Source organism: Myxine glutinosa, chromosome 8 (assembly GCF_964187855.1).
Source record: "Myxine glutinosa chromosome 8, kmMyxGlut1.1, whole genome shotgun sequence".
Taxonomy (NCBI): domain Eukaryota; kingdom Metazoa; phylum Chordata; class Myxini; order Myxiniformes; family Myxinidae; genus Myxine; species Myxine glutinosa.
Genome location: NC_136268.1, coordinates 151,253,323 through 151,267,029, shown reverse-complemented (window position 1 = coordinate 151,267,029; position 13,707 = coordinate 151,253,323). Strand labels below are relative to the sequence as shown.

Here is a 13,707-nt window from a genome sequence, read left to right as displayed (position 1 = left end):
TCGGTGCCATTTATTTTGGTCTTTATCGCAGGTTCTTACAGCAATGGGAAAACAGTGGCATCCAGAGCACTTTGTGTGTGCTCACTGCTCGACTGAAATTGGATCCAAGAATTTCTTTGAGCACAACGGGCAGCCATATTGTGAACAAGACTACTACAAGCTGTTTTCTCCTCAGTGTGCATTCTGCAAAGGCCCAATTGTGGATGTGAGGATTTATGCACGGATTACTGTAATTGTATACTTAATTATAACAGCCTGTTATGACTTGTTGTCTGCCAAGAGGAAAATAAGATTTTTCCACATTACCAGAGAGGTCGTTGACGTATGATGCCTTTTGGCACTCCAATTTCACCTGGGTGATGATATGCGAGATCCCTGGGCAAGGCCGCATGCTGATATTGTGGGTGAAGGAAGCCAGCGGACAGAAAGGAAGATGGCCGCACATTCAACAGGAAGGAAGCTTGGCAACCAGAGCAGTGTACCTGTGCCACAGACACGGCCCTGACCTCTTGCTTGAGATTCAGATCGCCTCCATTAATGTCATTGTTGATGGAGGAGACAATAGCAGCATATCCAAAGTTGTGTGGCTGAGTCTGAATACAAACTGATGATCAGAGATCAGGTCATTGGAGAAAAGGAAAGACAACATTAGCTGTGATGATGGAATATAGGTGCTCTAATCCTCAGGAACTGTGCTTCAGTCCTGGCATACCCTGTCCTCTCTCTTTCAGAGGTCCTTCTTGGATGGGCAACTTCCTCCATTTAAAAAAGTTGCAAACGTCACTCCCATTCATTGCACAATGTAAATTTTCAAGGAGGTCCATGGAGTTTGCTCCTCCTATTCTTGCTCTCTCGAGATCGTTAAAATTGAGGCCATCCGCACCAGTGGTATGTCAAGGTAGAACGTGGATGCCAATGTATGGTCAATCTTCCAGCTGTGGCAAGTTGGTCAGCTCTCTATTTTATAAAACTTGTTTAAACGGAGGTAATCTACCTGGCCTGGAATTGAGGGTATTTGTTTTCATACCATGTGGGTGTATTTGGATGTAGCTCGATTGAAGAGGGTACATAGACATAGAGGATAAGCCAGAGCAGGATTTGAGAACACGAACACTCATGGCATCTGGTCCTGTCACCGATGGGTAAGATGGTGGTGGTGGTAGAGAGGGATGGGTTGGGTATAGGAGCTTTATAGGCAAACACTGAGTTAGACACTTTGCCTTATTTCGAGAAAAGTGAACTGTGATGCTATTTTGAGGTTTGGAAGAGGATGGTGGAGAAGCATGCACCTGAGAAAGACTTACCTGACAACATTAGGACTTTGACGAAGCCGGTAGGTTTGCGAGATGATGTTTCCAACTTGCCCGAGGATGGACACATTTGTTTCGCAAGAATCACAACATCACCCAATTGATTTCCTCAGTCATGACAACACAACTGCTTGAAAACCTCCGCCTCAACCCAGGATCAGGTGCACCAGGACCTAGAGGATGGATGTCGGCTCGAGATGAGACGGGATAAAGCTGTGCTTGAGAAAGAGCTGCCATCGGTGAAATCTTCTGCAGACCGAGTCAATGTCAAATGCCAAGCAATCGGAAGACCGATCCTTTCGCCACAGGGCAGGTCACAGTCCCAGGTCTCTGTTGTTGTGGTAGCTCTCAAAAATCAACCAGAGATATCTGTACTTTTTCTAGAACACTTCAGAAGAGTCAAGCAGTTGTTGAAGGAGAAACAGAAGAGGTCTAAAGGTGGTTCTTTACCTGGAGGACATGCCATGCCATGATCAGGGATCTAGTTGGGATGTTCACAAATTGACCTTGCGTTGGCATTGGCTGGAGAGCCATGTATGGTTATTGCAGTACTGACGACTGGACCAATGGAATGTTGGTGGTGAGGAAGAGCGAGTTGGAATGGGGGACTTCTTCATTGGTCCGTTATCAGAAAACATTTCTGTGTGTAAAAAATTGTGTTTGTTATACCTCGTGTTTGTCCACCTCTCCCATACCCTTTTGTAATTTGTAAACCTGCTGCCTTTATTATTCATCTCCTCCATGAGCCTACGTCCTTCTATAAAAAATTAATGTTTGATTCCCCTCCATCTTTCATCCTTCCTACTCCTCAAACATTCCCAATTCTCATTCAATTGAATTCCCCTTCCCATTTCACCCACCCTCACATTCCAAATGCACATAAATTATTACAAACATATTTTTCCCCAATTTTCTGATCTTCTTCCTATGAATTCCTTCACCTTTTTACTTATTACTCATTATTAACATTCTATTTTCTCACTTTGTTTTGTCTAGAAAGTAGTTACTGCATTGGAGAAAACCTGGCATCCAGAGCACTTCCTTTGTGCAGCCTGTGGAAAGCATTTTGGGGAAGAAGGTTTGTTTATTTAGCTTTGCCCACCCAAACGGTGTGTGTGTGTGTGTGCATGCGTGTGTGTGTGCGTCTCTGTGTGTGTGCATGTGTGCATGTATGTGTGTGTCCATGTGTGTGTATGTGTGCGTGCGTGTGTGTGCATGTGTGTGTGTGTATGTGTGTATGTGTGCGTGTGCATATGTGTGTGCGTGTGCATGTGTGTTGGTTGTTATCTCGTTATCCTTATGCAGGTTTCATAAGATGGAACGGAGTCCTCCCAGGTCTCAAAGTGTCCACTTCCGTTTGACTAAGGGATCAAGATTCATGAACCAGTTTGTGAAGTTTTCTTATTCTCAAAGTTTTATTCCGAGGGCTCTTTTGGGGATCGAGGGCTTTTTTGGGGATCGTCAACGAGCTTTGGACAGCTTCCAACCGCAGTTCATGTCATCATATTTGCAAGGATGGTTTTTAAGATCTCTGTAAGGTTCGTTTTATCACTCCCATTGCTCCAATTAATCACTGGTACTATTTCCGTGCTCTTCACATTCCAGGATTTTTTCACTTCAATATTGAGGTATTGAAGGGCCCGCAAGGGCTCTTCAATAAAAAAACATTGCCTCAAACAGGGAACCATGATTGTCATGGGGCCCGCAAGGCTAACCCCCGCTCTAGCGGGGAAAAATGGCCTTAAAACGATCATTCATTCATTCATATTCATTCATTCATTGAGGTATTGGTATTTGGTCATTTTCTTGATTTCTCCGTTGTTTAGGCCAAAATCTCTGGGGACTGACACCTCAATTAGCAATGCCCTCTTTTCTTTTTGTACCTCAGTACTATATCCGGTCGCAATGTTTTTTCCATGGTCATGCTTGATGGGATCATTAGGTCATACATGAGCATTACTTCCTTGTTTTCAGTAATTGTTTTTGGTTCATGTTTCCACGAGATTTTTGCAGATGTGCTAGTGGATTACTGTACATACCTTATTGTGCGTTTGGGTGTACAGCTGCTCTGACATGAGTGTTTTACATCCTGACAGGAGATGACTCGTATTTTCTGTTTCTACCTTGCAGAACCTACACCTGTCTGACTCAGTCCCGCCACTTTCTTAAATAGTGAATGTACAGTAGATGCGTCACCTTTCTTGTTTTTTTGGTGTGTGTGTGTGTGCGTGTGAACGCACACACAAACTTCAATATTGTGCCCAAATTAAACAGTTCGACCAAGTTGTCCAATGTAATTACATGTCAAAATCTAATTTAACCATAGTGTTTTTTTAAACCTTGAATATGTATTATGTCCAAATTGGAGATGATTAATCCTGTGTTTTATGATATTCATGAAGTCTCTTCCCCTATGTCTACCCTGTCCACCTGTGTTGTTCTCCAAAGGTCAATCTTTTCCTATCTGTACTCCCTATAGAGGTTTGTCTATGTGTGATTGGTATCCTGCTAGTTCACATATAAATTAATTAATATCCATCATTTCACAGGTGAACTTTTACTACACACGAACTATTTTTGATGTATTTTTAAAAATGTATATGGATGTGGGAATCTATTAGGGTTAGGTGACTTATTTGTCTCCACCTTCCTGTAGAATCACGAAAACCTATTGCAATGTTGTTGTTTGTCAGTGAGCGAGTGAGCCAGTGTGAGAGTTCACGCTGGTTCTCTGATCTACTGTAATCTATATAACCGGACAAATTATCAAAATAATGCTCCTGGTTAGACGTCCCATGCACAGCAGGAGACGGGGTCTTGCCTTCAGTTTGTGTGTGTGTGTGTGTGTCCAGGCCGTAATTTTTTTTAACCATTTGAGATATTAGATTCACAATTTTGTCAAAAAGGCCAAAGGTCAGCGTCACATAAAATCATCAATTTTCATCGAATTGACTTGAAATTTCAATTTACCATTTCAGTTTTGTCATCAAATCTTCAACAAAGCTTTATTATGATAGTATGGGGAAGACAAATGAATAATTTGGTCAAAAGGTCAAAGGTCAGCATCACATAAAATCGTCAATTTTCATTTTCAGATGCTTTCTAGTTTACCAATTAACCTGAAATTTTAAGAATTTGCATATTGTGTCACTGAATTGGTTCACCGATCAAAAGCTGCAGGCACATTAATTTTTTTGGGATCAAAAGGTCAAAGGTCAAGGTTGCATAAAATCACCAATTTTCATCCGATTTACCTGAAATTTAAAGAATTTGCAGATGGGGTCAATGAATTGGTTCACTAATCAAAAGATAGTCGATTTTTTTTAAATCAAAAGGTCAAAGGTCATGGTCGCATAAAATCATCAATTTTCGTCCAATTGACCTGAAATTTTAAGAATCTGCATATTGCGTCACAGAATTGGTTCACCAATCAAAAGCTAGAAGCTGATTTTTAAAAAAAGATCTAAAGGTTGCATAGAACCATCAATTTTCATTTTGTATTTTCTTTAACGTTATTTTGAGCATATGGAAGGAGGAGACGTCTGAATACAAACGGACGCGGACGGTCCTTGCATTTTCAGATGCCTTCTAGTTTACTTTTCATTTGTATTTCACTTTCACTGTGCTTTTTGTTTACATTTTGACCGAAATATTTACTGGCGCTGGGGGCTGGAAATTAATTGACATACCAACTATAAATTTATTCAAAGCTGCCCCCTTCATGTTTTGATCTTCAACCAATCCTCAACGACTGAACTAACTTTTGGGTCACCCTGCAGGATTCCATGAGAAGGAGGGTAAACCCTACTGCCGCAGTTGTTTCCTGGATGTTGCGAGCTTCCTTTGTGCTGGTTGTTCTACTCCAATCCTCGACAACTACATCTCGGCTATCAATGCGTTTTGGCACCCTCATTGCTTCGTCTGCAGGGTAAGTCGATCAAAGTTTAAGTTTTTAATGCGCATTTTAACAGCAGGATGACGTGTCCTTTTGTTTACAAAAACAATGCTAATTTTGATCAAAATTTGTACATTCTTGAAAATGTTAACTTTTTATGCATCCTAGTTATGACCTCCACTCGTCATAGTTTAGCCAATAAAAAAAAAAAAAAAAAAGTTTAGCCAATGAATTTGTAAAATACAAATTACCAGTTTGGGAACTGGTCACCGGATCTGAAATGTACATTTTTTGAGTATTTCGAAACATGCAAGTGATGCTATATGCTCCTCTTCTTCTTCTATTGGATCCAGCACAAGGCTGCAGGATAGCATTGGTTGAGGGCACCGATGTATCGCTGACGCAATGCCCTCTCCAGGTTAGGGCAGGAATTTGTAATTCGCAAAGGACACCGTGGGATCTTTAACATCCACCAACTAATGCTAACAAATGGGAAGTCCCATCTAACGTCTATCCGAGGGATGGTACACACATTGATTCACCTCGACTGCGAAACTCCAGGATGATATTATATAGATGGGTCGGGATTCAAACCCAGACTTCACGGCTTAGAGGAGAGTGTGCGTACGTCTAGGCCATCCCGTCAGCCCCAAGCTATGCTTTACTAGAACTTAAGGATAAAGAAAACTAGATTGAAACAGGCCTTGGCTGGAAAGACACCTTTTCAATGAGCCCCTTAAGATTTGATACCAAATAAGGGTTTCTGATGACGTGTGCATCATCTGGATCAACAGTTTCGTGCTTTATATCGACGATTTGAATGTTCAATGGACACTACCGGTCAAAAGTTTTAGAACACCTCAATTTTTCCAGTTTTTATAGAAATTTAAGCAATTCAAGTCCAGTGTATAACCTGAAATGGTACAAAGGTAAGCAGTAAACTGCTCGAGGTTTAAAAAAAAGTTTAGGTTAGCAAAAACGGGAAAATAATGTAAATTACACAGTTGTATTGTAAAAAAGGCCTTCTTCAGGGAACAAGTAATGGGTTAACAACTTACAGCTGTTCTGCAGTAATGTAAGTAAATTAAGCCTTGAAAGTTGATGCAAACAATTCCTACAGGTGTCCCAACCTCTGCTGGTTACTTGATTACAAACCCCGTCTGTATAAAATCAGTATTGGAACAGACTGTTATTACACCCTCTGAAGCATTATTTGGACAATATTGCACTGCAGGAAGTAGTATATTGGAAACTGGAGGAAACTCTGACAGGAAGAGGTCTGGCAGACCCAAAGCCACAACAGAATCAGAAGACAAGTTTCTGAGAGTCAACAGCTTGTATGATCGGTGGCTCACAGGAGAACAGCTTCAAGCACAGCTTAACACTGGTCGAAGTAAGCAAGTCTCAGTTTCAACTGTGAAGAGAAGACTTCGAGCTGCAGGTTTGACAGGTCGAGTGGCAGTAAGAAAGCCATTGCTAAGATGGCAAAATAAGAAAAAGAGGCTTGCCTGGGCCAGGAAGCACCACCAGTGGACTACTGAAGACTGGAAGAAGGTCTTATGGACCGGTGACTCAAAATTTGAAATCTTTGGTTCATCACGCAGGGTTTTTGTACGCCGTCGAGTAGGCGAAAGGATGGTTCCTCAATGTGACACCAACTGTCAAACATGGAGGAGGAAGCGTGATGGTCTGGGGCTCTTTTGCTGCATCCAGAGTCGGCGACTTGCACAGAGTGATTGGCACCCTGAACCAAAAGGGCGACCACAGCATTTTGCAGTGCCATGCAATACCCTCTGGTATACGCCTAGTTAGTCAGGGGTTCATCCTATAGCAAGATAATGACCCTAAACACACCTCCAGGCTATGTCAAAACTAGCTTCGAGGAAAAGAACAAGACGGTAGGCTTCAAATCATGGAATGGCCAGCAGTCTCCAGACTTAAACCCCATCGAGCTGGTTTGGGATGAACTGGACAGAAGGGTGAAAGCAAAGCAATCTACAAGTGCAACACTTGTGGGAACTTCTGCAAGTGTTGGGAAGAACTTTCCGAACAATATTTGATTTCCATTGTAGAAAGAATGCCACGAGTGTGTTCGGCGGTTATATCTGCAAAAGGTGGCGACTTTGCTGAGTCAAAAATTTAAATTAAATTTTGTTTAACAAAATGATTCTATGATTTCTTTTTTTATCTCCAATTGTTTATTTGTTCAATAATGAGTACATTGAGACATTAAACCGCACAAATTTCAATAAAAACTGGAAAAATTGAGGTGTTCTAAAACTTTTGACCGGTAGTGTAGATAATTCAACTTTCTCTCCCCAAAGTGGTTGCGAGACTATTGTGACACCCGTGTCTGTCTGTCTGTGTCCACGTCTATATATTTTTCACTTAATTTTTTTTTCTATGCAACCACTTGTCTAATTGATGCAAAACATTAAATATAGGAGGGACTCCCTATGGATAATATTTTATTAATAACTCTGATGTCATAAATCACATGGTATAGCAGACATATTTGGATTAAAGGAAAGAGATTGGACATCTCCAAAACCACTCAACAAAAAAATTTGAAACTTGGCATTTGTCATCAACTCCCCATGGGGTATACAAGCTGATAATGATTATGTCACCGGTGAAGTGGTATTCCAGCCATAATTGCTTGAATGTAAATCAATTTCCAAAAAATCAAAAACTTGATATCTGAACTACGACCCGATGTGACTGAAGAATTAAATTTACGATGTCATCGGCCATATTGGATTGAAAATAAAACCGTAAATTATCTTCTTCAGAACTACTTCACAGATTGATGCAATACTTCTGATCGACGTGCCATGGGGAATATAGTTTGAAAATTCCAACGTCATAGGTCATGCAATTTGGCAGCCATGTTGTGTATATATATATGGGAGCATACGCTGGATCAGCACGTCACTGCGTCCTTCGACTCCTCAGCACCATCCCGACACACACCACTGTGTGTGCTACGGAACGAGGTGTTTTTACGGGGGCGGGAGTGCAAATTCCACCACCAACCTCCATGAGAGAGGACCCAGTATCAGAGTACTCATTTCTACAACTTCGGAAGGATGACAGGCCGAGTCCACCCCACCTGGTATTGATTCAACAGGTGAACGGGATTCAAACACTTGGGACCCATTGGATCCCAATTCCGCCGCTCTAACCATTAGGAGCCATGTTGGATTTAAGCTAAAACCTTTAAAAATATCCTTCTCTGAAACTGCTGAACCATCGTTCAACTCAAAAAACATCTCAACCCACTGAACCAATGGATCCAAAATGATAAGTGAATCCGACTACCCATGGGGATATAAGGGTGATAAAACGTCAACGGTCATATAGTTTGGCGGCCGTATTGGATTGAAGAAAAACCTTTGAAAAATCTTCTCTGAAACTGCTGAACAGATCAAAGTGAAACGATACATACATACATTATTTATATATATATATATATATATATATATAGATATATATATATATATATATATATATATATATATATATAATATACAGACAGCATTTAAAATGGAATATTTTTTTTGTGGGGGTGAACTTACTTTTCAAGATGTCTTAGAACCAAAAGTTCATTGGAATTATGTTGAAATTATTCTAGATTTTGTTAGTGACCTTTAAAAGAAACAAAAACCACATTTGACATTTCAAAGCAAATAAATTGATCCTTGAAAGTGATGTAAACTGATATCAAACTCAATTCACGGACAGTAATGTGTTAAACTTCTGTACATTTTCCAGAAGTATCTCTTTATTTTGCACATTAGCCAAAAAAAATTTCAACAAAAACAAAAGCTAAATTATGACTGGGATTACGGACAGTAAAATTACAGTTCAGTACTTCGTGTAACCCCCATGAGCATTCAGGAGAGCACGTACACGTCGAGGCATGCTGTTCACGAGATTTGCCAAGGTTTGGACAGGAATCGCTTGCCATGCAGTTACAATAGTCTGCTGCAATTCACGCACAGAGGCAGGCTGCTGGTCCAAGTTGTTGATTCGACGCGTAAATTTTGCCCACAAGTTCTCCATCGGATTCATATCCGGGGACATGGCAGGCCACTCCATATGCTCTACACCACGGTCAGCAAGAAAGTGTTGGATCATGCGAGCACGATGAGGCCGTGCATTGTCATCTTGGAAGACAACATTTCCTCGAAAGGCTGCACGAGCAAATGGAAGCAATGTTTCTTCCAGAATGACCCTGTACTTGAACTGGTTCAGGGTTCCATTCAGAACAACCAGGTCAGTTTTGCCTCCTGCATGAAAAGCAGCCCAAACGGTCACCCCACCACCTCCAGCTTGGACTCTTGGCACTATACAATCTTCATTGTGGGCTTCATGCACTTGTCTGCGCACTTGGACATGGCCATCTTGACGATAGACCAGAAATCTAGACTCGTCACTGAAGGTCACGTGATTCCAGTGTCCTGGCTGCCATTGACGGTGCTCTCTGGCCCACTGCAATCAGCGCTGGCTGTGTTGTCTGGTTAGCCGTGGCTTTCTCAGGGGACGCCTGGCACGGTAGCCTGCTTGAACCAGGCGTTGGTTGACTCGCCTTCTGGATGCAGGCACATGTGTCAGTTGCTGCCATTCAGCCCTAAGCCGATTAGCTGACTTGGTACGGCCATTGCAGACTAACCGGTGCAGCTGGCGATCATCTCTCCTTGTGGTTCTGCATGGACGTACTTGGCCTCGGTATTGGAGTAGGGACACCCCTCTGAGCATTTTGTTTCAGGATCTTTGACACCTGACCTTGAGTGATGCCATACTGCCGAGCAATAGAATGCTGTTTCATGCCAGAATTTCGTAAAGCCACCACTCCATGACAAACAGCATTGTCAAGTTGACGGATCATCTCCAGAGGAAGCGGCAATAACTTTTGTAGACGTGCAGCAGTTGTTTTCCACTAATAAAGAACGCAACAACCCTTATGTACCCGATTGTGAAGCCAATCGTCAAATGTACCTGTCCTTACATTTTGTCACGCCACCTGTGATATAATCCTGTTATTGACTTCTTGCTGCGAAAGACAATCAGTGACATGGTTCTTTCAACAAAGACATCACCGAAGGGTAAAAGAAACTCACCAGATTTATATACTGAGTTCAGAAAGTAAACCCAAGTCAAGAAAAAAAAAATATTGCATATTAAATGCCAAGTCTGTATGTGTGCGTGTGTGTGCGTGTGTGTGTGTGTGTGTGTGTGTGTGTGTGTGTGTGTGTGTGTGTGTGTGTGTGTGTTATTTGATTGACTACCCCCGAGGAATAAATTTTGACAATGATGATGTAATCAGTGATGTTGTGTAGCAGCCATATTGGATTGAAGCAAAAACCTTTAAAGATATTCTTCTCTGAAACTGCTGAACCAGTGGATGCGAAACGCAAGATCACTGTGTCCGATCAAAGCAGGGTTGTATCAAACCAAGGTGGCTTGGGCCATGGCCATAATTGCTCGCAGTTATAAAGGTCGTGTCTCATGTTTTTTTTAGATCAATAGGTCAAATGTCGAGGTCACGATCATTGCAAATGTGAAAAACATTTGTAGCCCTAACCTTAAAATGGATAACTGTGGAGACTTCAAACCGGTATCAAAATGTGCCTCGTCGAATCATCTTTCTGAAGTATGTTCTTAGATCTCAGCGACCTCTAGTTTCATATTTATCTTCTTCGACACAATTTAATGTGCACAAAAGTGGTCGTTAAACACCCTAATAATCAAATCAATAAAGCTGTGGACAATGGCAATGTACATGGCATAATAGGGTGCATGGATGGTACAAGTATACGAGCCATAATTAATAGCAGTGGGTCATAATAGTAGTGTGTAGAGTAAACGGTGGTATTGTTGTTCAGAAAGAGTGCGAGGCGAGACTGCGCACTCCACCGCGTGCTGTTCTCGGTTCAGCAAGTATTTTCATATTTCATAAATGGTTTATTTTAAATCAACTTTCCATCATGGTTGCCTCACCATCACACTGCAGAACAGGAAGGATTTGGTGTGTGTGTGTCCGTCCCCAGAGAAAGAGCACAGTCTGACGAAAGTCCAACATGATTAAATCTGCGTATTCAATATCCAGATGGTCACTTCCTCGCTCTGACGTCATCCCACATATGAAGACTTTTGCATGTCCGATGAAATGCGCTAAAGTGCTCTGGTTAATGATGCCACACACAATGTAATGGATGTAGGAATGAGGATTTAAAACTGGCTGTGAGAAGTGCTACACACTTATATTTTCAAATGCAACTCTTTTTGTGGATGAGAGGAGCATCTTTGCTATGGAACCTGTTTGTTCTCATTGTGGAAGAGAACATTAACAAGCGATTTTTCCATAACAACCTTGGAAATTGATGATGAACAATGTTTTGTCACATTCAGGATCATCAGTTGCAGCCATAGGCAAGCAAACAAAAAAAATGGACCTTCACTCACTAGTTATGGAATCTGGGTTGCAGGTGTTTCAGGTTGGTGTGAAATTGTTCAGTTAATCTTGGATGATTCGAGCTTCGAAGATGCTGTTGCTCCAACGTAGACGAAGCATGCCAGGAAACTATTCTAAATGACATCATACTTTCTACCAAAATCTAATCAATTCGTCCTTGTTACATACAAAGCCTGTCCAACAAGTGTCCTTCGAATCCGTCCATTACCTTTTGAGATACAACCAGGACTCTTCCTCGAGCTGGCCGCCCGGCCAAACTGAGCAATCGGGGAAGAAGGGCCTCTCCTCAAACGGAAGCCTCTCCTCAGTGAAAGACACATGAAAGCCCGCTTGAAGTTTGCAAAAAAGCACCTAAAGGACTCTCAGACTGAGAGAAACAAGAGTCTGTGGTCTGATGAAACCAGGATTGAACTGTTTGGTTTCCGTCTGGCCACTCTGCCATATAGCCCAGATCGGTGGAGTGTTGCAGTGATGGTTGTCCTTCTGGAAGTTTCTCCCATCTCCACACAGGATCTCTGGAGCTCAGCCAGTGACCATCGGGGTCTTGGTCACCTCTCTTACCAAGGCCCCTCTCCCCCGATTGCTCAGTTTGGCCGGGCGGCCAGCTCTCGGAAGAGTCCTGCTTGTTCCAAACTTCTTCCATTTAAGAATTATGGAGGCCACTGTGCTCTTGGGAACCTTCAATGCAGCAGAAATTTTTTGTAGGCTTCCCCAGATCTGTGCCTCGACACAATCCTGTCTCTGAGCTCTGCAGGCAGTTCCTTCGACCTCATGGCTTGGTTTTTGCTCTGATATGCATTGTCAGCTGTGAGAACTTATATAGACAGGTGTGTGCCTTTCCAAATCATGTCCAATCAATTGAGTTTACCACAGGTGGACTCCAATCAAGGTGTAGAGACATCTCAAAGATGATCAAGAGAAATGGGAGGCACCTGAGCTAAATTTCAAGTGTCATAGCAAAGGGTATGAATACTTATGTCAATGTGATATTTCAGTTGTTTCTTTTTAATAAATTTGCAAAACTTTCTAAAATCCTGTTTTCTCTGTCATTATGGGGTATTGAGTGTAGATTGATGAGGGAAAAAATGAATTTAAACGATTTCAGCATAAGGTTACAACATAACAAAATGTGAAAAAAGTGAAGGGGTCTGAATACTTTCTGAATGCACTGTATGCTGCTCACAGACCTTTGGTGGCAAAGGTAAAAAGTGAACTTCACTTTGTTCAGTTGGAAAATACTGATGACCTAACGAGTTTCTCCAAGTCTAGGAGGGTTATGGAAAATGTTGTGTAGCATCACATCCATGAGAAAGTTTGTAAAATACTTGTACAAGGTTTTTGGACCAAATAATTTGGATGTGCACAATACACCGTTGTTACTTTGCATTGTTGACATCACCATTCCTCTTCTGCAGGAGTGCTTCATTCCATTTGTGAATGGAAGCTTCTTCGAACACAATGGGCTGCCGTACTGCGAAACGCACTACCACGCACATTGCGGTTCCCTGTGCGCCGGTTGCCACAAACCCATTGCTGGCCGTTGCATTTCCGCCATGGGACACAAGTTTCACCCTGAGCATTTTGTATGTGCATTTTGCCTGAAGCAACTCAACAAAGGCATGTTTAAGGAGCGCAATGATAAACCATACTGCCACACGTGCTGCCTCAAGCTTTTTGGGCCAAACGTTGTATAAGGTTCCCCTGTTCAAGATATTGTGTGTGGACCAAAAAAGGAAAAAGTGTAAGGTGGTTTGTTAACAGCATGTAGTCACAAATTTTTTCAAATCAACAAATACAAGTGTTTTTCCACAAATTGCACCAAAAAAGGTTTTCTTGGTTCTCGTCATAGTCAAAAAATTATGCATCAAGAGCTTGGCTTTTATTTTTCGATACAACACGCTGCGTAACAGTTGTTTTTCACCTTTGTCTAGAACTTCATGTACACTTGAGGACTGTTTTAGAACTTTATGAACAGACTTTAATTAACTGTCCATAAGTGTTTGAGTAAAGGAACTCCAGACGCC

At 41.8% G+C, this 13,707-nt stretch overlaps 1 protein-coding gene across 1 annotated transcript in view; it reads left to right on the top strand.

Moving 5' to 3' along the window:
• LOC137433026 (paxillin) overlaps positions 1 to 13,707 on the top strand; it is a 71,036-nt gene extending 57,329 nt beyond the window's left edge. Inside the window, exons 7-10 of the mRNA XM_078783852.1 lie at positions 32 to 205; positions 2,307 to 2,388; positions 5,090 to 5,238; positions 13,099 to 13,707. Coding sequence (XP_078639978.1) covers positions 32 to 205; positions 2,307 to 2,388; positions 5,090 to 5,238; positions 13,099 to 13,377 — 684 coding nt within the window. The 3' untranslated portion in view covers positions 13,378 to 13,707. The remainder of the gene's footprint in view (positions 1 to 31; positions 206 to 2,306; positions 2,389 to 5,089; positions 5,239 to 13,098) is intronic.